At 37.3% G+C, this 21707-nt stretch overlaps 1 protein-coding gene across 1 annotated transcript in view; it reads right to left on the bottom strand.

Moving 5' to 3' along the window:
• The window catches only part of SYNE2 (spectrin repeat containing nuclear envelope protein 2), a 318208-nt gene that overhangs the window by 156461 nt on the left and 140040 nt on the right, over positions 1-21707 (bottom strand). Inside the window, exons 31-43 of the mRNA XM_061180891.1 lie at positions 21371-21550; positions 19328-19478; positions 11839-11997; positions 10580-10741; positions 8138-8239; positions 6984-7184; positions 6452-6623; positions 5807-5919; positions 4377-4579; positions 3811-3930; positions 3421-3712; positions 2183-2334; positions 955-1264 (exon numbers count right to left, since the gene is read on the bottom strand). Of these exons, the coding sequence (XP_061036874.1) occupies positions 955-1264; positions 2183-2334; positions 3421-3712; positions 3811-3930; positions 4377-4579; positions 5807-5919; positions 6452-6623; positions 6984-7184; positions 8138-8239; positions 10580-10741; positions 11839-11997; positions 19328-19478; positions 21371-21550 (2317 nt within the window). The remainder of the gene's footprint in view (positions 1-954; positions 1265-2182; positions 2335-3420; positions 3713-3810; positions 3931-4376; positions 4580-5806; positions 5920-6451; positions 6624-6983; positions 7185-8137; positions 8240-10579; positions 10742-11838; positions 11998-19327; positions 19479-21370; positions 21551-21707) is intronic.

Genomic DNA, 21707 nt, shown 5'->3' with positions numbered 1-21707 from the left:
CAATTTGTCAAGAGGTTTACAAAATGAAATGACTACAAATTATATCATCAAATCACAAACACCCATAACAAAGCAGTTCCCTTAATTATCCTTCTTACTACAACCAAGTACCCACTCTTGGAAATGAGACTATGTGAAATCAACCTAACCTCAGATTCCTTTCCTAAGACTCAAACTCCAAAATTGTGTGTTAGGAAAAAGTAATCCTAACTCAAGAGCAAAACCACCTTCAGGTTCTCTCCCTGGAATAAGAAAATAAGGTGACTGCACCTGATCAGAAAAGAACAGCAATTATTAAACTAAATAACTTACAGCCAAGTGGCTATAATCTTCACCCCTGCACAACTCCTGCTATCTGTATAAGCAAGATTTCTTATCCAGGTAATCCTTATATTGAATCTGGCTTTCAGTATGCAAAGAATTATAAACAATTCTCTTAAGAGAATAATATGCCTCATGACAAGATGACATTTTACCTCTTAATTCTTTTACTGCAGATCATGTGGAAAGACTCAAGGGAGAAACCTGATAAGGTTTATACAGAATAATGGATATAACTATTATAATAGATGATAGATGGATGGATATGTGAATGGAAAGACGGATGAATGCAAGCATGGATGAATGGATGGATAGATGGATGCTGCATGGACAACTTTGACACTGTTACCTACATAAAGATGCCTAAACATATCTTAATCCTTCCAACCCCTTATGAGGGGAACTTTGATGAGAGGAAATAACACTATTATCAAATAATACACACTGGATTTCTCTAGCAAAACTGACCAAATTGATTGCTCCATCTTGAGTGGTTAGTATTTGTATCTAAAACTGATAAATTTTAAAAGCTTTTGATTTACCAAAAGAACAAAACAATGGTCCTATATACAAATATTACATAATTATGCATAATTAGGACAATCATTTAAAATTTTATTTTGATCATTTCACCTGTAGTTGTTGAAGAAGACTTTCATGTAGATGCTTTATTTCCAGCCACGGCTCTTCACTAAAGTTGGGATTTTTAGTGCACTCTAAGAGGTAATTTCCTTGAGATTTTAACTCCTCTAGTAAGGATGTCAAATCTTGTGCTTTCTGGAGGAATTTCTTATAAATTTTTAATTGAGCTTTCTTCTCCTGCAAACCATGCTGCAGAGCAAAGCCCACTTCTTGTTTCTTTTTTAGTTCTGTGAGCATTAATCTCAGATCCTCTTTACTTTGCAAATACTTCTCGCCTTCTAGTAGAAGCTTTTCCTGATGGCTAAATTTAACAAAGTATTTTACAAATGAAATGATATATCAAAATCTTATAATACATGCATTATTATAAAAAGCATTAAAATAACACTACTGTACATTATTCCCAGGGACTTCTTTGGCATTATAACATTCTAAACAGCACTAAGTTTAGCTCAGAAATCAAGATTAAAATTAGTTGTGGTATTACTTTAAAAAAGTATTGTTTTTTGTCACATAATTTGATCTGAGAACAAATATTTAATAATTTAGATTTCAAACTATTCCAGTTTTTATTGTTTAAATATAATTATAATATTCCATGTTTTTCTTTTTCATATAAGTAAATAAATAAGCATTCAGTATATTGGCCAACTAACTAGTTTATGTTTTCTATAGCTTATATTTGTTTTGATCTGTTTTTCTTAGAAAAATATAAAATTTACATTTCCACCAAATATTAAATGTGTCATTTAAGACATATGAATTAAGAATTTTCATCAGAATTATGCCCATTAAATTCAGACAACGTTTATCAATGTTTACACATTTAAGAATCTCTTAGCATATATATTTAAAAGCGTGAATTATCCTGCAGTAATACCAGGAAGATACTGAGGTTGTCTGGGGAAAGGGGGTTTTGGTACAGAAGGGGAGTGTTGAAGGTGGAATGAGGTAGACAATGTTAATTTGTTACCAAGGGCCCCACGGGTTGATGCACCAGCCAAAGTAAACACTGCCACTGAGTTATGACAGCATGTTTCATATCTGACGCAGAGGACTATTCTTCGCTTCTGCCTCAACACTGTGATTGCCCCTGATATTACTTACTTTCTCTCCAACAGATATGTTATATCCACAACCAGAAGGCAGACAAAACATACTTGTTATGGCTTCATTGTGCAATGAAAAACCATGAAAGTGGTGAAGGCATGCCCTTTACCTTAGATATGTGTTGGCTAAATGGAGTGTGTTGTCCCACTGGCTCTTGATGTCAGTAAGGGTCTTTGGAACCATCGGAGCCTTGCTGCTCTCAGCCTGACTCACGATGGTCTGTATTTTAGCGTCCCCTTCAGGCTTCAGTAAAATGATTTCCTAAATCAAATAAAAAAGATCTTAAAATCTCATTCATACCACTCAGGGATATTTCATATGATATGTTTTTATTTATAAACATTATTCAGAGATTCTAACTGCAGAGTAGATTTCAAAATTACCCTTTCATTTTTATATATTCCCCAAATACAAAGACATCCTTCAAGTTGTATAGAACTGGTTCTCAGTAAGCATTCGTCACATTGATCTGGTTGCATTCCTACTCTTCTCTTGATTCTCAATTGCCCTCAAAGAAATTATATGCCAAAAAATCCCTGGCAAATCCTCCTTCCAATCTGTACCATTATTTATAAATAAAGAGTTAGGGTAACAACCTGAACAAGACACTTCTATACACCCAAGATTGGGTTTATGGCTTCCCATAGGAAAATGCAGAGTGCCTCAAGCCAACTACTGTTTCTCCACCACAACGTAATTAATTCTCATTCCCTGCAATTTTATTTTCCTCTTTTGCTCCAAACAATCAAGTTCCTCCCTTCTTGGAAACACTACTCCAGATTCACCTTCCCTGGAAAACCTTTCAGATATAATCCCAAATGATTCTGATTACTTCAGTATGTCAAACGAACCCTCATGGCTTGACCGCATCATCCTCTGCACTCGGTATCTGATAAACTAAGAACCACACAACCCACTTAGTATCTAATATTCTTTAGGAACCATACGTATCCACTCTGAAGACGAGTTCCTCTCCAGCCCTCACCTTGACATTGCCGATGCCTCTGATGTACTGACATACATTCTTTTAATGTCCTAGCAAATTTCCACCTGCTGCAGCTCTAATTTATCTTTTTAATTTCATTTCTCCTGCACTCAGTGAAGATGGACAATGATTGGGCATTGCTCTCACAAAGAGAGGATATACTTTCTCCCTTCTCTATGCATTACAATAAGTTTAGATCCATCATAGCCCTTCTCTTTTGCAAGCTCAGTCATCTGAATTCCTTCAACCAATCTGCAGTGATCCTATTTTCCATTAAAAAACAAATCTTTGCAGTTTTCCGCTAAATCTTTTCAAAATTAGAGTTCACTCTGACCTCCGAAATTTAGTTTCCACAGTTATACCTTTATTTTTTGGATTCTTTCCTCAAGGGGCATTTTGCCTTCAGATGAATTCAAAACCATCAGGGACTCTTTAATCCCTGTTATCCAACGAATTACATCATGTGCAAGATCATTAAAGCTCTGGTCCTTGGCACGAGGTAACTTATCCTCTTCGTCAATTTCACATACTTGTCCCAATAATGTCTGGTATCTATTGATCAAATGTGTTGATTCCGTTACTATTTCTTCTTCCTCAGTAATCCCATATTCCTTCACAGAGTTGTTCAACTGGGCCATAGATTCGAATTGCTCCCTGTAAATTTCAAATATCATTGGAAGTTTATAGGAGCCACGACACCACTTGAGAAACCATATTCCCCAGAAATACATTTCATGCAAGATCAGCTATACCTCTTTCTAGCTAGAGCTTGGCAAAATAGCTCAGTTTTCTCTCTTGTTCCTTCCATTTCTTTCCATTTCTCTTCTTGATTAGTCAACCACTTACTCAGGTTTCTGTGGTCATTCTGGAGTCTAAAACAATATCACACACATTGGAATATAAAATCAGCAAAAAGTGTTTATCTGAAGAGAAGGTTGGCACAAATCTTGTGAGCCAACCAGGTTTTTTACTACATTTTTTTGGTTTCTTTAGAGAAAATTTAATTTGTAACATTAAAATCTGAATAATAATAACATGTATTATAGTGGAATTCTAATGAGCCATACATATATATCATAAAGAACAGGAAACAAACAAACAAACAGAAAATATTTCTGGACTCTCCCCTGAATCTTGGCCATAATTTGAAGAACTCTCCAAACTTCTATATTCCTAGAGCCAAACTTGGGTTTGAAACTACATATTTTATTTTTGAAATTTGTGTGTATGTGTATCCCACTGCTAGCTGTACTGAGGCAGAGTATGTATGAAGATATCATCAGCAAACATGCTATTAGACATCACCTTTATTTCCTACCTCAGTAGCTGCTGCAAGCACTCATCAAGCTCCTTTGCTCGTGCCTGGCATATGGACTCCATTTTTTCTAATTCAATTTCTTGACTTATGATCCAACTGTTAAGCTTCTTAACAGGTGCTTTGGGCAGATGATTTTTCACATGATTCAGTACAGTTCCCACCTGCTGTATTTCACTGCCTCTTCCTTCAAGAGTCAAGAAATCCTTAAGAAAGACAAAAAGTCAATTATATCCTATGGGCAAGTCTCAGTATGGTCCCTGCCACCCCAGTGACACTTTCCCAAGATGGTACATAGACATGCCATCTTCATAACATCCTACATAAAAGAAGTTGCTATGGAGAGGCGGCTAAGTGCAATAGCAAATGATCAAAAGACAATTTATGTTGGTTCTAGAATGTGTGTGTACATTTGTATTTGTATCTGACTTTCTGGGACTCATATCAAGCAAAATGATGCCACCATGTGGGTCAGTGGGAGTTAGACCGGGAAAGCCACATTTTCCTATCCTGGCTCTGCTCAGCTTCTCCTAAATACTTGCTCCTTTCTGGCAATCAATATGTAAAACTAAACAGCCTATTCTCTATTTAACTTTGTCCAAATCAGAATTTTATTTCAATGTTTGTGTTTCAAGGTTTGCGCATCAATTGTTGAGACCCATGCAATGGGCAAAGTTTAAAAAAAAAGTTGGAACTATAATTTAAAAGCAGAGAAGAAAGGTGATTTTGTCAATAAAGAATAGTATCATCAAAGCAAGGAATTAAACTGGGAACATTTAATGCCACTGATAAGTCTGAGAGCATAACTTATCACCAAAGCCTAAAGTACTTGATAATCTACCATAAAGTGATCAAGAATTAAAGGTGCCATAAGCATTTGAAATGCCCACATTATTGCCTCTTATTTCAGGCTATCTTCCCCTCCACTCCCATCAGCAGTGTATTAAAGTTCAACTACAATTTTTAAAAGAAATATGTCTGGGAAAAAACTTTTTAAAAAGTCAAGCAATCTCTTATAGAAAGTAAAGGAGTTTCAAAGTCCAAATTAGGTAAAGCCTTTTTTTTTAATCAAATATGATTTTAACACAACTGAATTCACCAGCAATCGTTAAGTTAAACAGCATCTTAGAATAGTTGTGAAAACAGAACCTTTTTAAGTCACTTACACCCTTACCCAGTAAACACAGAGTGTTAAAAATACTGGGTTGGCCAAAAAGTTAGTTCGGGTTTCCCGTAGATGTTATGGAAAACCCCGAACGAACTTTTTGGCCAACCCAGTATTTGGGGAAAGGCCAGGTTTTTTGGAAATATTATCTCTATGTAGGGAAATTACTAAGTCAAAATAATTATTGCCCTATCTACTTATATATAGTTCTATCTCCAGCATTTTAATTTTGATAAATTTTGATTGAAATTTAAACGTGTCTTCTTACAGAAAGTTTTTGTAGTTTTTGTTCCACACTCTTTTTTGTTTGTGATGGTTCAAAACACTCCTTAAGGTTCATTTTAACGTTGCCAAACCAATCATTAAAGTTCTTGCACTGATCTGCAGGAAAAAAACAAAAGAAGCTATATTCATTCAAGGAAGATGTCACAAACCTTGTTAAAGTAAAATATTTTGAAACTTGCTTCCTATGCCATGGGTACGAGTCACTGTAAAGTGATAATAAACTAAAACCTAATTTTGAGGGTTAATGGAGCCGACGCGACAATTGTGGCATATTTTCTACACCAAACCTCCTTTCCAAGCATACAGGACACCCAAAGACACCTGCAGGGGCAGCCCGCTCACAGGCATGTCCCCAGACTCTTGACCACAGGGAGCAGGTCAAACACTAGGACCCTCGTGACTCTCCTTCATGAGAAAAAGATCTGGTACTTGAACAAAAGAGATGTTATTTACGATAGGCATAGATCAGTGAGTGTTTGTTCCTAAAAGATTTATCTGAATATTATTTCCTTAAATAGAGTGTGTGCAACCATCTCTAAGTGAAGCTTAGATTAACTAGCCTTTGTGCTCACAGTACTTATTCATACCTCAAGATTCCCAGGCGCAGTAAGAGAAACATTGCACTCACCATTCAGTAACTTAGAGAAGTGATCTTGCAAAACACTTTTTTTGGTATTAAATAAATCACTGACACTTTCGTATTGCTTTTTTAATTCAGAGAGTTCAGGAGTCAGACAACCTATTTGATTCTCAAGTAATATCATACTGTGTTTCTGCTGTAGAATTTGCTGTTGAATCTCCTAAATATATAAACAAACAAACAACACTGAAGTCTTAAAAATGGGATCAATCTACACAAAACATATTAGGTATCCATTGTTTCTATAAAAATCTAGATGATTTTTTATTGGGTAGATCTGCTTTCTCTTAGCTAGTAAATGTATAATGCAATGCAATTTAATATCAAATAATGACTGTCCACAAAGCAATTCAAAGGTGAAACAGTTAAATATACACAAATTGTTTTGCTGAGTTTTTCCCCCAGACTTTCATTTTTTTATACTATTTTTATAATAATTATTAACCTCAAGAGGACAAGACCATCAGAAACAAGTGTGAAAATAAATCTGAACCACAGAAGAGAAGTAGCTGGGAAGTACCTCTAGTTTAGTAAAGATCTCCAAGCTGTCAGAAGGAGAAAGGGCATTTAAGAGGGACTCAGTCATTCCAATCTGGGTCTTAGCCTGGTCGAGATCCTCCCTTAACTCAGCTGTGCTGCCACCGAGTGCACTGCAGTTGGATTCTCCTGTTAAACGCATTTTCACATGTTCTATCTTGTTCAAAATAGAGGACTCCATGACCTGAAATCATGAAACATATGATGTACTGTAATGGACTTGATTTAACTAGATTATAAGACAACTGCACTGCTGAAGAATGAGTTGAAACTTCGTTTCATTTCAACGTGAAATAACTTCTCTCTTTCTGATTCTTCCTTGTTCTACATCACTGATACAATTCAAATATTGCCTTTAAAAAAAACAGTAACGTGAAAAAAACTGAAATTGACATTCTTATTTTTTTCTAAGAGACTAAGTGAATCTTCCCCTTAAAACAAGTTTTATTTAGCATACCAGTTGAGGTGCTGTCTCATGGTGCTTATTGGAAAACATATTAAAACATATAGAAAAAAAATTAAATAGCCAGCACTTATTAAGTGTGTATTACGTACACAACATCATGGTAAGCACTTTATATACAAAATACAGGCTTAAGAAGGGTAAGTAACTTGCCCAAGATCACAAAGTTGTCTGACAGCAGAGCCAGGCCCTCCCCCAGAAAGTCTGACTCCAGAGCTTATATTCAGGCACTTTGCACTTTGATTTAAATAAAAGTCTAACAAATCTCTTCACACAATAGAAAATCACACTTGGGGCAATCTCCCTGTTACTCCATCTAGCAACTAATAAACTTGGAATCTCTTGAGCCATATTCTCCTTCCTATGCCCAAGACACTTATGAGGAAACCCTTGTTACTTTACATGGAAGCAAGGTAACATCTCCCCCACTGCACAAGAGGCCTGTGAAATAAATGAAATGAGAATAAGAGAATGCAAAAAATTATTCATTCTAAAATGGGACAAATATGATAAACTGCTGGCTATTAAAAATTTGGTTGGACATGACTAAAGATGAATCAAATAATGATCCTAATTTTATTTTAGGTTTAAGTTTTAGAATTCTGGTTTATGAGCATTACTTTAGAAGATATAGAGCATCTTTAATTGCAACTTTAAAATAAAAATTTTCTTACCTGTAATTCAAGAGGTATTTCACTGCTTTGAAGCAGGAACTGTATCTTAGCCACTCTTTTAGAAAATTCTGAAAGTTTTTGTTCATGGACTTGTAACTCCTCCTAAAACACACAATGTTAATGGAAAATATCTTTTTATTTTATACCTTATTTTCTGGTACCCCTGATTGCTATTGAAAATATATAGAAACTGAAAGAGCCTTTGAATTTCCCCTAATCACTTGATTTTTGATACAGTCCTGGGAGTTGCAAAACTAAGTGTCTTCATGGGTCAGGCATATGTTATAACTGAGTGAAACACTCTAGCAATAAAACGAGAGGGGCCAGGCCTGCGCCACAGCAGAATGCAGTGACTGCCTAAAGGCATGACATCTCATAGCTCTGTACATATAAACATACACATAAACATATAAAGCCAACACACACACACACACACACACACACACACACACACACACACACACCATGTTGGCAGAATTTGGCCCACACGGTAGCCGTTATAATCCTTAACTTCAAATTTTTAAATAACCTGTATCTCAAGACAAATTTTTTTTTAACTTTTAATTTATTTTTATTTATTTATTTTTGGCTGTGTTGGGTCTTCGTTTCTGTGCGAGGGCTTTCTCTAGTTGCAGCAAGCGGGGGCCACTCTTCATCGCGGTGCGCGGGCCTCTCACTATCGTGGTCTCTCTCGTTGCGGAGCACAGGCTCCAGACGCGCAGGCTCAGTAGCTGTGGCTCACGGGCCCAGTTGCTCTGCGGCATGTGGGATCTTCCCAGACCAGGGATCGAACCCATGTCCCCTGCATTAGCAGGCAGATTCTCAACCACTGCGCCACCAGGGAAGCCCCTCAAGACAAATTTAAGGGAATACTTAGTGATAATTCATTTCACTTAGAAAATCAAAATCTTACTTCACAACTGTCATAATATACCCAGGAAACTCATAAATCTCCACACATTTTGAAAGTCTTTTTCCAAAAGTATAAAAATGGATATGTGGGGCTTCCCTGGTGGCGCAGTGGTTAAGAATCCACCTGCCAATGCAGGGGACACGGGTTCGAGCCCTGGTCTGGGAAGATCCCACATGCCACGGAGCAACTAAGCCCGTGCGCCACAACTGCTGAGCCTGCGCTCTAGAGCCCGCGAGCCACAACTACTGAGCCCGCGTGCCACAACTACTGAAGCCCGCGCGCCTAGACCCCGTGCTCCGCAACAAGAGAAGCCACCGCAATGAGAAGCCCGTGCACCACAACGAAGAGTAGCCCCCGCTCGCCACAACTACAGAAAGCCCACGTGCAGCAACGAAGACCCAACAGAGCCAAAAATAAATAAATAAATAAATAAATAATATAGCACAGGGAACTCTTCTCAATTCTCTGTAATGACCTATACGGGAATAGAATCTAAAAAAAGTGGATATATGTATATGTATATAAAAAAAAATGGATATGTGAATTTAAAAGTGAATAAAGTGACCAAAATTAGAGAAAAAAAAATGAGACTTGAGACATTAGACGTGGCATACTGCAAAGCCATCATGCACGCATGCATACATTTTTATATTACATTGAACCACATATAACTGTCAGACTTAACTGTTTTTTGACATACAAAGATTGTAATTTTATATGGTCCAAACTAATAATATGCAAACAACCAGCAATAGAAAGAATTCTTTTTAGAGTTAAAAGAGATAACTTTAAAAATATTTTTTAATTATTTTTTTCTTTTCCATTATGGTTTATTACAGGATACAGAATATAGTTCCCTGTGCTATACAATACGACCTTGTTGTTTATCCATTCTATATATAACAATTTATATCTGCTAGTCCCAAACTCCCAATCCATCCCTCCCCCGCCCCCTCTCCCTCTTGGCAACCACAAGTCTGTTCTCTCTGTTTGTGAGTCTGTTTCTGTTTTGTAGTTAAGTTCATTTGTGTCATATTTTAGATTCCACATATCAGTGATATCACATGGTATTTGTCTTTCTCTTTCTGACTTACTTCACTTAGTATGATTATCTCTAGGTCCATCCATGTAGCTGCAAATGGTATTATTTCATTACAAGAGATAAGTTTAATTCTTTCTAAATGGCAAAACCTGAGATCACTGTTTTAAAAAACTAGCCTCTTTTGAAGCTCTATAAAGATTTTGATATTCAGCATTGTGTTTTTTCCTAATTTTTCTACTTTACTTGAAGTATAGTTGATTTACAGTGTTGTGTTAGTTTCAGGTATACAGCACAGATTAATAATACCTGCTAACATCTTCCTGGATACCACAAAGAAAACGATGGAATTCAGGTCTCACTCAAGGAATAATGAAAGAAATAAAAGATTTCTTTGTGATTTCTCTACCCCTCTTCAAGAAAGCAGACTTGATATTAAAATGTCAACTATCTACAAAAAGAACAAATATTTTATTTCTGTTTAATTAACCTTCAGCTTTTCTCTTTCCTCTTCAGTCAGTTGATGTAATTCCATTTTTTGAAGGATCTTTTCAGTCCACTCATCAATCCCATTTTTTAAGTTAAAAAGCTTGTCCCATAAAGCTAGAGCTCGACCAAGATTTTCATAGTAGTCTTCTGTCTTCTCATTTATCTATCATAATTAAAAAATAAAAGTAACACATTTAGTGGTGAAAAAGCATAAGAACAATTGTTTCAGTCAAACACAACTTTAAAATAAAATTTTAGATTACCTTTACTTGCTAAATAATTTGCTTTATTCATCAACAAAAAATTTGCTTTAACATATTGTGTAGTTCTTTCTTCTACAAAAAAAACACTTAGCTGGTTTGCTGCAGTTTATATGCAGTTGAAAGCAATGGTTTTCCTCTTTTCTAAACCACAATAATAAAAGATGCTTTTAAAAACCCAGAGCAGGGACTTCCCTGGTGGTGCAGTGGTTAAGAATCCGCCTGCCAATGCAAGGGACACAGGTTCGATCCCTGGTCCGGGAAGATCCCACATGCAGGGGAGCAACTAAGCCCGTGCGCCACAACTACTAAGCCTGCGCTCTAGAGCCTGCGAGCCACAACTACTGAGCCTGTGTGCCACAACTACTGAAGCCTGCATGCCCTAGAACCTGCATGCTGCAACTACTGAGCCCACACGCTACAACTACTGAAGCCTGCGTGCCTAGAGCCCATGCTCTGCAACAAGAGAAGCCACTGCAATGAGAAGCCCACACACTGCAATGAAGAGTAGCCCCCGCTCGCCGCAACTAGAGAAAGCCCGTGCACAGCAACGAAGACCCAACGCAGACAAAAAAAAAAAAAAAAAAAATTTAAAAAAAATTTTAAATATCAAAAACCCAGATCAAAATATAGCACAAATTCTTAATTTATAATTCATAAAAATATCATTACTACTCAACCAAAAATTATTTTTAAAATATTAAATAAATGTAATGTTGAACATCAACTGGCTGCATGGATGGATAATATATTAACTAATTTATTTCAAATAAGTTGAGTATACACTTGTATATCTAAAAGAGTATAGACTCATTTGTTAGTACAATAGTACCTAACTCTGGGCATAAAGCTAAATCCCAAGTCATAAACTTTATATTATTTGAACATTTTTTATAATGAGCACTTTTGAATTTTGTAATTAGATAAAAACATTAAAGATACAAAAGATCAATTTAATTGTTATTAAATAGAATTTCTAGTCAGTTAAATTATCACTTACATCAAGCCATCTATCCACAATAATATTAGCCTCTTTCTCAAAAGGAGGCTCTTCAAAGTTTCTCATTTTATTTAGATGAAATTGTAGATTTTTGCAGATCTGGTTAATCTTGTCTACAACTTCTAAATGTTCATTAAATTCTTCTTTAACAACTTCAATCTGTAAAAATGATATGAAACATGTTTTGATATATTGATACAGACAAATAAGACTTATTGTCCCACTTTCTCAATGAAAACGTTTTAGAATCCTAACCATCTGATTTATTAATAATCCTACACCCAAATTCCTTGTCCCACTCTGCATGATGAAATATTTATAATGATCTAAAACCATCTTTCTAGTGCATGTGAAATAATATTCTACCAAAAAAAAGCACCTCTATTCAATCGTATAAAAAAATGACAGTTCCTAGACTCCTCAAATAGGAATCATATTTGTCATTTTGAAGAACCTAAGTGCTCATCTGAATAAAACAGACAGAACTTTAAAACATCTTTAATATGACTTCTAGTTTAATCTTTCATGATTCTAACTCCCATGTCATTTCTAACATGGAAGGTGAAACACTATTTTACCAAAAGGCCAATGATCTTAAACTACAAAATAAAATTTGAGTGTCGAGTAATGCAATCTTAATATTTCCACTCAATTTACCTATCTTATACAAGCATTTTTAATGATTATATAAAATTTGAAAATAGTGATTTCTCATAAATAAAAAACTAAAAATTATACACCCACAGGGGACTTCCATTTCTGGGAATATGCAGTAGACATAATTTTTCCATTAAGCACAACTAAAAACCCTGGACATCATATACAAAACAGACTTAAGAAGACTGAAAAGTGAGGAGTTCAAGGAGGGAGAATGGCTGGGGGCATCAGCTCCTGAAGACAGCCTGGTGGTGAGCTCCCTGAATTTTCTTTTTCCCTTGGATATCCCAGACTACGTGCTGGAGAAGTCAGAAGCTGGTAAGATCCACAGACACAGACCAGGAAAAGCCTGCTCTCTTCAGCCCAAGAACCAAGAATAGGACAACCTACCAAGACAGAAAACTTTTAGGAAATAATCACTCACTGAAGCAAAATACCATAGGAAACACTGTGGCCCAACGCCCACCTGTGCCAGCAAAGGTCAAGTGTAGAGCCTAGACAGCCACCATCTCCAGGCTGTAACAGGAGCCCCACTCTCCCCCAACCAGGGAAAAGAAGGCCGAGTAGAGCTGGGACTTCCATTCCTGCTGGGCAGTAACAAGCACACGCACACACACACACACACACACACACACACCCCCATGATGTCAGGGGAGGCTACCTAGGGAGCTGTAAGAAGAAGCCAGGGAGGTGTCAGTAGAGACCTTGTCAGGAAGCAGAATGCCCACCCCCAACCAGCAGTAACAAGGAGCCCTCTGTCTCAGGTGTCCTTATTTGCAGACAACATGATTATCTATGTCAGAGAGCCCAAGGAATCTACAAAAACACCCCTAGAACTGATATGTGGGTTCAGAAAGGTCACAGGATACAAGATAAACATAAAAATCGATTTCACTTCTCCATATCAACAATGAATACATGGACACAAATTTTTAATAGTATACCATTCACAATTACTCAAAAAATCGAATACTTAAGTGTAAATCTAACAAAACATGCACAGGAACTACACTCTGAAAACTATAAAATACTGATTAAAGAAATCAAAGAAGATCTAAATAAATGCAGAGACATACTAAGTTCATGGATCAGAAGACAACATAGTAATGATGTACAGGTTTAATGCAATTATTATCAAACCCAGCAATACTTTTGTAGATATAGACAGGATTATTCTAAAATTTATATGGAATAATAAAGGAACTATAATAGCTAAAATATTTGAAAAAAGAAGAATAAAGTGGGAAGAATCAGTCTACTTGATTTTAAAACATCATATAGGTACAGTAATAAAGATTACATCAACTGGCAGAGGGACAGACACACAGATCAATAGATCAAAGTGAACCCAGACAAATACACCCAACTGAGCTCTGACAAAGATGAACAAGCAGTTCAAAGGAGGAATGGAAGCCTTTTCAACTTATGGTGCTGGAGCAACTGGACATTTATAGACAAAAACGTAAACCTTGATCCAAGTCTCACACCTTATACAAAAACTAATCCTAAATGGATGATGGACTTAAATGTAAACCAAAACACTATAAAACTTTGAGGAAAAAAATAGGAGAAAATCTACAGGATCTTGTGCTAGGCAAAGAGTTCTTAGACTTTGACACCAAAAGCACAATCCATGAAAGGAAAAATTGATAAAGTGGATTTTACCAAAATTTAAATCTTTTGCTCTGCAAAAGACCCATTAAGGAGATGAAAAACAAGCTACAGTTTGGGAGAAAATATTTGCAAACCACATATCTGACAAATGACTACTGTGTAGAATATATTAAAAACTCTCAAAACTCGACAGTAAAAAAAAACCAAACAAGCTATTTAGAAAATGAGCAAAAGATACGAAGAGATATTTCAGCAAAGATGACATACAGATGGCATATAAGCGCAAGAAAAGATGATCGATACCATTAGCAATTAGGAAAATGCCAATGAAAACCACAAAGTGATACCACTATATATCTATCAGAATGACTAAAATAAAAAGTAGAGGCAACATCTAATGCTGGCAAGGATGTGCAGAAACTGGATCACTCATACATTACGGGTGAGGATGTAAAATGGTACAGCCACTCTGGAAAACAGTTTGAAAGTTTCTTTAAAAATGAAATACATAATTAACATACAACCCACCAACTGTACTCCAGGGCAATTAACCCTGAGAAATAAAAACTTATGTTCACAAAAAAGCCTATACAAAAGTTTATAGCAACTTTATGCATAATAGCCAAAAACTAGAAACTACCCAGATGTTCTTCAGAGGTGACAGTTAAACAAGCTGTGGTACATCCATACCATGGAATCCTACTCAGCAAGAAAAGGGAACAAACTATTGATGCATGCAAGAATCTGAACGAATCTCCAGAGAATTATGCTGAGTGAAAATAACCAATCCCAAAAGGTTACATACTGTATGATTTCATTTATATAAGATTTTCGAAATGACAAAATTATAGAAATGGAGAACATATTAGCGGTCGTGAGGGGGTGGAAGCAAGAGGGAAGCGGTAGGGCTATCCGATGACAGAACCAGGGATCGTCTGGTGATGGAAGTGTTCCTCCTCTTGACTGTATGATTGTCTGTAACCTGACTGCAATAGTGCACTACAGTTTTACAAGATATTTCCGTTGGGGAAACTTAGTAAAGGGTACATAGGATCTCTCTGTATTATGTCTTATAACTGCATATGCATCTACAATTATCTCAAATTTACAAGTTTAATTTAAAAAATTAAAATTACTTAAATGTTTTAAATGGAAAAAAAAAATAACTGGGGCAGTTTCTGTCTCCTGCCTGGAAGCTGACTGATACACTGGCAGAGCTGAGATACAGACTCAGGTGTTTTTTTTCTCCCAGTTCAGGACATTTTGCATAAGGCATAATAAATGCTTGTTCAATTAAATGAAAAAAATATATATGTACATGTGTGTGTGTGTAACCTAATTTTTATTACATTCAAAGAACTTTGTTGTTACATTGACACAAGCTACCAGTGGGTGAAGAGAAAAGAAAGAGAAGGAGAGGATACTTTTAGCGCTGACAGGAACTGCACGCTTTGTCCTACAATGAATGGAAGGGGTAAAATAAAGGAAACTAGATTCCCCCCCTGACATTTCCCAAACTTTAATAGTCCCCTGACATTCTAGCCTTCTAGTCTTACTTTTGCACTTCTGCCTTTGATTAAAGAGAGTGGAAATTTGGCACCATATCCTAGATAAACATCCAGGTTTCTATGGTTTTGAAGGACGAAAGTTCTCAGTGGTATCATACTTCAGCCACTGGTGCAGAGCATCATGACAATACATACGCCAGAAACTGATTGTTTCTGAAGACAGTACCTAAGTCATCACAAAATTAACTGAGAGTTATGTTAACAATTGGTACTAAAATTTGCTTTTTTCAGACAGTTAAAAAAAGCATATGAGAAAATAATTAAACACAAGTGTACTTCTGTATCTTCCATACAAAATGATATATTATTTCAGCAAATATACAAAGATACCACACTAGATACAAGATTCTCAATATAATAATAAAAGCCTGGGCATTTATACATTTCTTAAAGGTAATTACAGTTGTTTTGTTAATTTTTAAAATATTTTTGTGAGTAAACCTTTACATTTGAGAAAGGGGTACAGACAAAGCAAAGTTAGTCATTTTTTACTTCTATAATATACATGTTTCAAATATGTCTTCAGGGAAGGCAATATTATGATGATTGGAACATGACTTTGTAGTCAGATAGACCTGAGCTTAAATAATGATTCTGTCACTTGTTAGCCATATAATCTTCGGAAAGTTATTTAACCTCTATCCTTACTTTGTTTCTTTGTTTACAGAGAAAGTTGCTAATCTGTCCAGCCAAGCCAGGGGTGATGATTCCACCCCAGTGGACCTGGAAGGCAAAACATCAAGCCAGAGAGGATTATTCTCAAGCCTTAAGGTTTAATGTTGTTTGCCTTGTTAGGTTTCGGACTTCCTTGGGACCCAATACTTCTTTCTTCTTTCCTATTTCTCTCTTTTGGAGTGGATATGTCTATCCTATACCTGTCCCACCACTGTATTTTGAAAGCATATAATTTGTTTGGTTTCATGGGTTCACAGCTGTAGAGTGTAAAAAAACGAATAAACAGAAACCTAAATTAAACAGAGTTGGGAGACCAGATGGGGTGGCAGAGCCCAATAGGAAGAAGAAAGGCTCCTTTATTGGCAAGGCCTCAGCCAATGAAAAGCCATGGACTCTGTTTACTACAGCCCGTCCAACGTCCCTTTCCCCTCTATAAAAGCATCCTTCTCTCCTTGCTGTGCGGGGACTTGCACATGGCTCCCATGGGTGCAGACCCTGAAATGCAATTCTCTGTTGATCCCAAATAAATCCCTCTTTGCTGGTGAAATATCTGTCAGTCTATTTGTTTTAGGTAAACAAGAGGAATTTCCCTCAGGATGAAGTGCACCTTGAGTTTCACTCATAACTAATTTAGATGATATTTAGATGAGACTTTGGACTAAGCTGGAGCGAGTTAAGACTTTTAGGGCTGATGGGAAGGAACGAATATACTTTGCCTGTGAGAAGGACATGTTTTGAGGGGTCAAAGGCAGAATGTTATAAACTGTGAGAACTGTCTTCAGAACTGTATGAAATAAATTTGTGTTGTTTATAAGCCCCCCAGTCTATGGTATTCTTTCATAGCAGCCCAAATGGAAAAAGACAACAGCCATAGAGGAACTAATCATAGCAGAGGGGTCAAGACCTGGATCTAGATTCCCATCAGGGAGACTCACCCAGGAGAGGGGCCGAGTGCCTGAAGGTGATAGAAGTTTTATTAGTCAAATAAATAACCTGTCCAGAAAGTGCAGTTTCCCATTAATGGGTTGATTAAGTCCTAGGTACACTGCAGGCACTTTACAGATGTTACCGCACCTAATCAGGAAAGGAACAGCTCTGCTGGTAACAGGATCCCACTTAGTGGGACAAAGACAGGACTCCAGGAGTGAGGAGGATTGGCACAAACCAAGAACAGCTGCAAGTCAAGAGGGATTCACTATCTGGTCAGTTTGAAAGGCAACGACCCAGGATCTGTGAGTATCTAAGGCAGAGACCTGGATCCTGAAACAAGAGTGCAAGCTGGGAAAATGGTATCAGGGGCACAGTAGAAAAGTAGCTATATGAACTGGGCCACAAGGCTGAGGGGATTTTGTAAAGCTGATCGTGTTGGATACTCTGAGAACCAAAGCTCCTTAATCCATTTGGATGAGGACACGATCCTCCTAGATCCCAAGACTGCCAAACCCAGAAGCTGCCTCTGCTGGATGGAACCAGACAGGTTGCATCTAAGGGATTCCGACTGCCAGCCTGCTCCTAGCATGGTGGTCTCCCTTGATTAAATCTGATGGGGAACCCGTTACACAGTCACGTATTGTACAACTGGTGTCCAAGCAGAGCTCTTTCTGATCGGTCAGTTCCAAGAAACTGCGTCTGAGAAAGGAGGCCGCAGGCAGGGGCTACTCCTCATCTGTGGCACTGATGTGACTCTGAATGTCACTTCAGCCTCAGGGATAAGAGTTCTAGACAAAGACTAAATTGTCTGTAAGAATCTGGTCTACAGGCATACCTCGGGGACATTGCAGGTTTGGGTCCAGACCATGGCAGTAACGGGAGTATCGCAATAAAGCAAGTCACATGAATTTTTTGGTTTCCCAGATATATATAAAAGTTATGTTTACATTATACTGTAGTCCATTAAGTGTGCAGTAGCATTATGTCTTAAAAAATGTACATACCTTAATTTAAAAATACTTATTTGCTAAAAACACTAATCATCATCTGAGCCTTTAAGCAAGTCATAACTTTTTGGTGGTGGAGGGTTCGAAATACTGCAAGAATTCCCCAAATGTGACATAGAGACACAAAGTGACAAAATGCTGTTGGAAAAATGGTACCGACAGACTTGCTCTACAAAGGGTTGCCACAAACCTTTCCATTTGTAAAAGACACAATAAAGCAAAGTGTGATAAGGTGAGGTATGTCTGTATATAAGCCTCACTGATGCTGCACTCAGCCACTGGGAACTTTAATAAAATTGCTTTCTAACAACCAGGTGTATCAAGTAGATGATATTTCACCAATGCCTCTGATATTTTGACAGCACTTTAGCATAGAGTACTCATAAAACCAAGAGGAAAAGCAACTTTCTGGTGTACAGTAATAGAGTGTAGTGTATCCTTTTCTAACTAGTCCATTCTTCTGCCACTCTGGTTGATAACCACATAAAATCATAGAAAATAATGACATCTAGTGTCCAAAAGTGTTATTCTTCTTAAACTATGAAGTTGTGATTGGCGAGGCTATGAACATAGACGGAGCAACTTGGAGATAAGCTCACACATCTTGAAGAAGAAATAAAAGGGAAGAAATAAAAACATAATTTTTCCTTTATCCACTAACAACAGATGGGATTTTCCTAGTACCTTCTTTCTCTCAAGGTTGCAATGAAGTCTCAGGGGTTTTTTTTATGTGGAAAGTCAGTGCACAAACTGTTCCAACCTTTCAGAGGTAGCAGCAGGGGCAACCCCAGACTCCAAAAGAACCACACCATCAGTATCAAAACCCAAACAGATGCAACCCAGCATTAACCTGGGGACCAATTTTTTTTCAAGCCCTGGGGATAAATTCAATAACTTCTTAGATACCTGGTAAAACAAAGTCACTAGTAACTTCTTCTAAACTAAGTTTCGAAAGTGACTCCATTGATAATATCCTCTCTATTGTTGGGCTTGCAAGCGAGGCCGCTATGTAAAGTTTCCTTTGGAATTTGGACTCACCTCTGCTATCCTTTTCTTCAAGTTCTCCTTTCCCATGTAGGAAGCCTGGAGGGAGATGATATTCTCTTCTTTTTGAATCAAAGTTGCCAGGACACTTTTAAAATTCTGATATTGTTTTAAGAGCTCCAAAACTCTTTCACATTGGTCAAGGCTATGAAAAAAAGTAAAACAGCTAAATTTCTGAAAATAACAAAACCATTCTTTCTCTTTGTAAGTATCCTACAGTAAGACTAATAAGTTATAGAAGGATTTTTCCTCTAGACATGGTTTATAATATTGTTTTACAATTTAACCTAAGAATGATGGCATATATATTTATTTGACAAATGGATGGTACAAATAATCACTGGATTACTATTTTCACCAGGTCAATATTAAAAGTCACCAGATGTAAGCTCTGGAAAGAAACACAGGATTTGTAACCAGAAGGAATCAGCACCTCAATTTCATCATTAACTAAAAGATAACTTGGAAAACAATGCCTCCCCAGCATTATTCTTAGAGATTGCTTCAGTGTTAATTCAGTATGATTCAATTATGTCTATTTCAACTCATTCTAGATTTAGCCCTTTTAAAAAAAAGTTTAGTACAGATGATGTGGCAGCTAAGACACCTCGTTTCTAGTTATGGTTGGGCACTAATTAGTCATGCGACTTTAGATAAGTTACTTGAGGCTCTTTGGACCTCAGTTCTTTCCTCTGTAAAATCAAAGGGTAGACTAGATCAAATCCACAGACAGACTTCATCTTGACTACTGTATACTCAGGTTCCAGTAGGAAGCAGGAACTCCACAGATGGGAGTTCTGTGGTGAAAGGACCACTGATAGTAAAGTTAAGGGAAACCACCAAGGAGCTGAGACACCCAGAGACTAACCCTTCCAAAAATAGGTACAGCACCTGGGCTCAAGGGGAAAGAGGGAAAGTGCCCTAAGCCAAAGAGGTGTCAGTAGGAGCTGCTGGAACCACTTGATGAAAAGGGAGGGGGTTAAGACCACCCCGACTTCTCTCTCTTCTTGGTTACTAATCTCATACTAGTACCTCCCACTTCCTAACCCAACTGGAACCCTTGGCTTGGGTGGTACAGCCTGTAGGGGTCAGCCCTCTCAACTACTCCTACCCCCAGGCAGAGAGTAAAGGGAAAAGGCAGGGATGGAGACTCTTCAGCCGAATCGCCAACCAGGACTGATAGGTAAGGGCTGCCACAGAATTAAGAAAACTTTTGAGCTTTGTCCAGGCTCTGTAGGAAAGATGGCAGTAACTGACTGGCAATATCTGCCATTTAAGTGGAGTACGGTAGGATAATGCCCCCAACTCCCAAAGATGTCCACATCCTAATCCCTGGGTCCTGTGAATATGTTACCTTACATAGCAAAAGGGACTTTACAGATGTGACTAAATTAAGGATCTTAAAATAGAGACATTATCCTGGATTATCTGAATGGGTGCAAGATAATCACAAGGGCCCTTATAAGAGGGAAGCACGAGGGTCAGAGTCTGAAGGAGATGTGATAACAAAATCAGAGATGAGACAGAAAGACAGAGAGAGATTGAGATTTGAAGATGCTGCACTGCTGGCCTTAAAGATGGAAGAAGGGGACACAAGCCCAGGAATGGAGTAGGTGGCCTCTAGAAGATAGAAAAGGCAAGGAAACGGATTCTCTCCCATAGAGTCCAGAAAGGAATGCAGTTTCATTTTAGGATTTCCGACCTCCAGACTGTAAGATAAGTTTGTGCCGATTTTAAGCCACGACATTTGTGGTCATTTATTACAGGAGCAATAGAAAACTAATATAGGTGGGGCAATAATAATTATAAATACACTACATATTTGTCCTCCCTCTTAGACAACCTCTTAACGTCATTTGTCCATAATCTAGGATTTTAGGTCTTGCCCCAGACGTTGGCCCAGTGAGCTTCGAGCGTGAAGCCCTTAAGTTGGCCTCTCTTTGAGGCCCATGGGAATGTGTTTTCAACATACAAATTTCAAAAAGTTAATTGTGCCACAGACAATTTTTCAGATTTGAGAGGAATTTTTTTCCTTACCATTCAGTGACCGAAGCTTTTGTATTCTCCCACAAGAGTGCTGTGCCTTGGCACTGTTGACTCAGAGCTTTCTCTCTGCCGTCTTTGAATTGTGGAAGAGAATTCACCATTTCTTGCAAGTGTTTCTTCTCTTCTTCACATTCATCTAGATCCTTATCCAGTCTGAGTAACGATTTTTTCCTTGATTATGAGAGAGAAAAATTTAATGACCAATTAGGTGATTTGATTCAACACAAATATGGGTAATTTGTGGGAGCACACTAACTTTAATTTGTCCTCATGAGTTTTTTTTTTTTTAAATTTATTTATATATATATATATATATATATATTTTTTT

The sequence above is a fragment of the Eubalaena glacialis genome, chromosome 2, assembly GCF_028564815.1.
Source record: "Eubalaena glacialis isolate mEubGla1 chromosome 2, mEubGla1.1.hap2.+ XY, whole genome shotgun sequence".
Classification (NCBI taxonomy): Eukaryota; Metazoa; Chordata; class Mammalia; order Artiodactyla; family Balaenidae; genus Eubalaena; species Eubalaena glacialis.
This window is presented reverse-complemented; position numbering and strand designations above follow the sequence as displayed.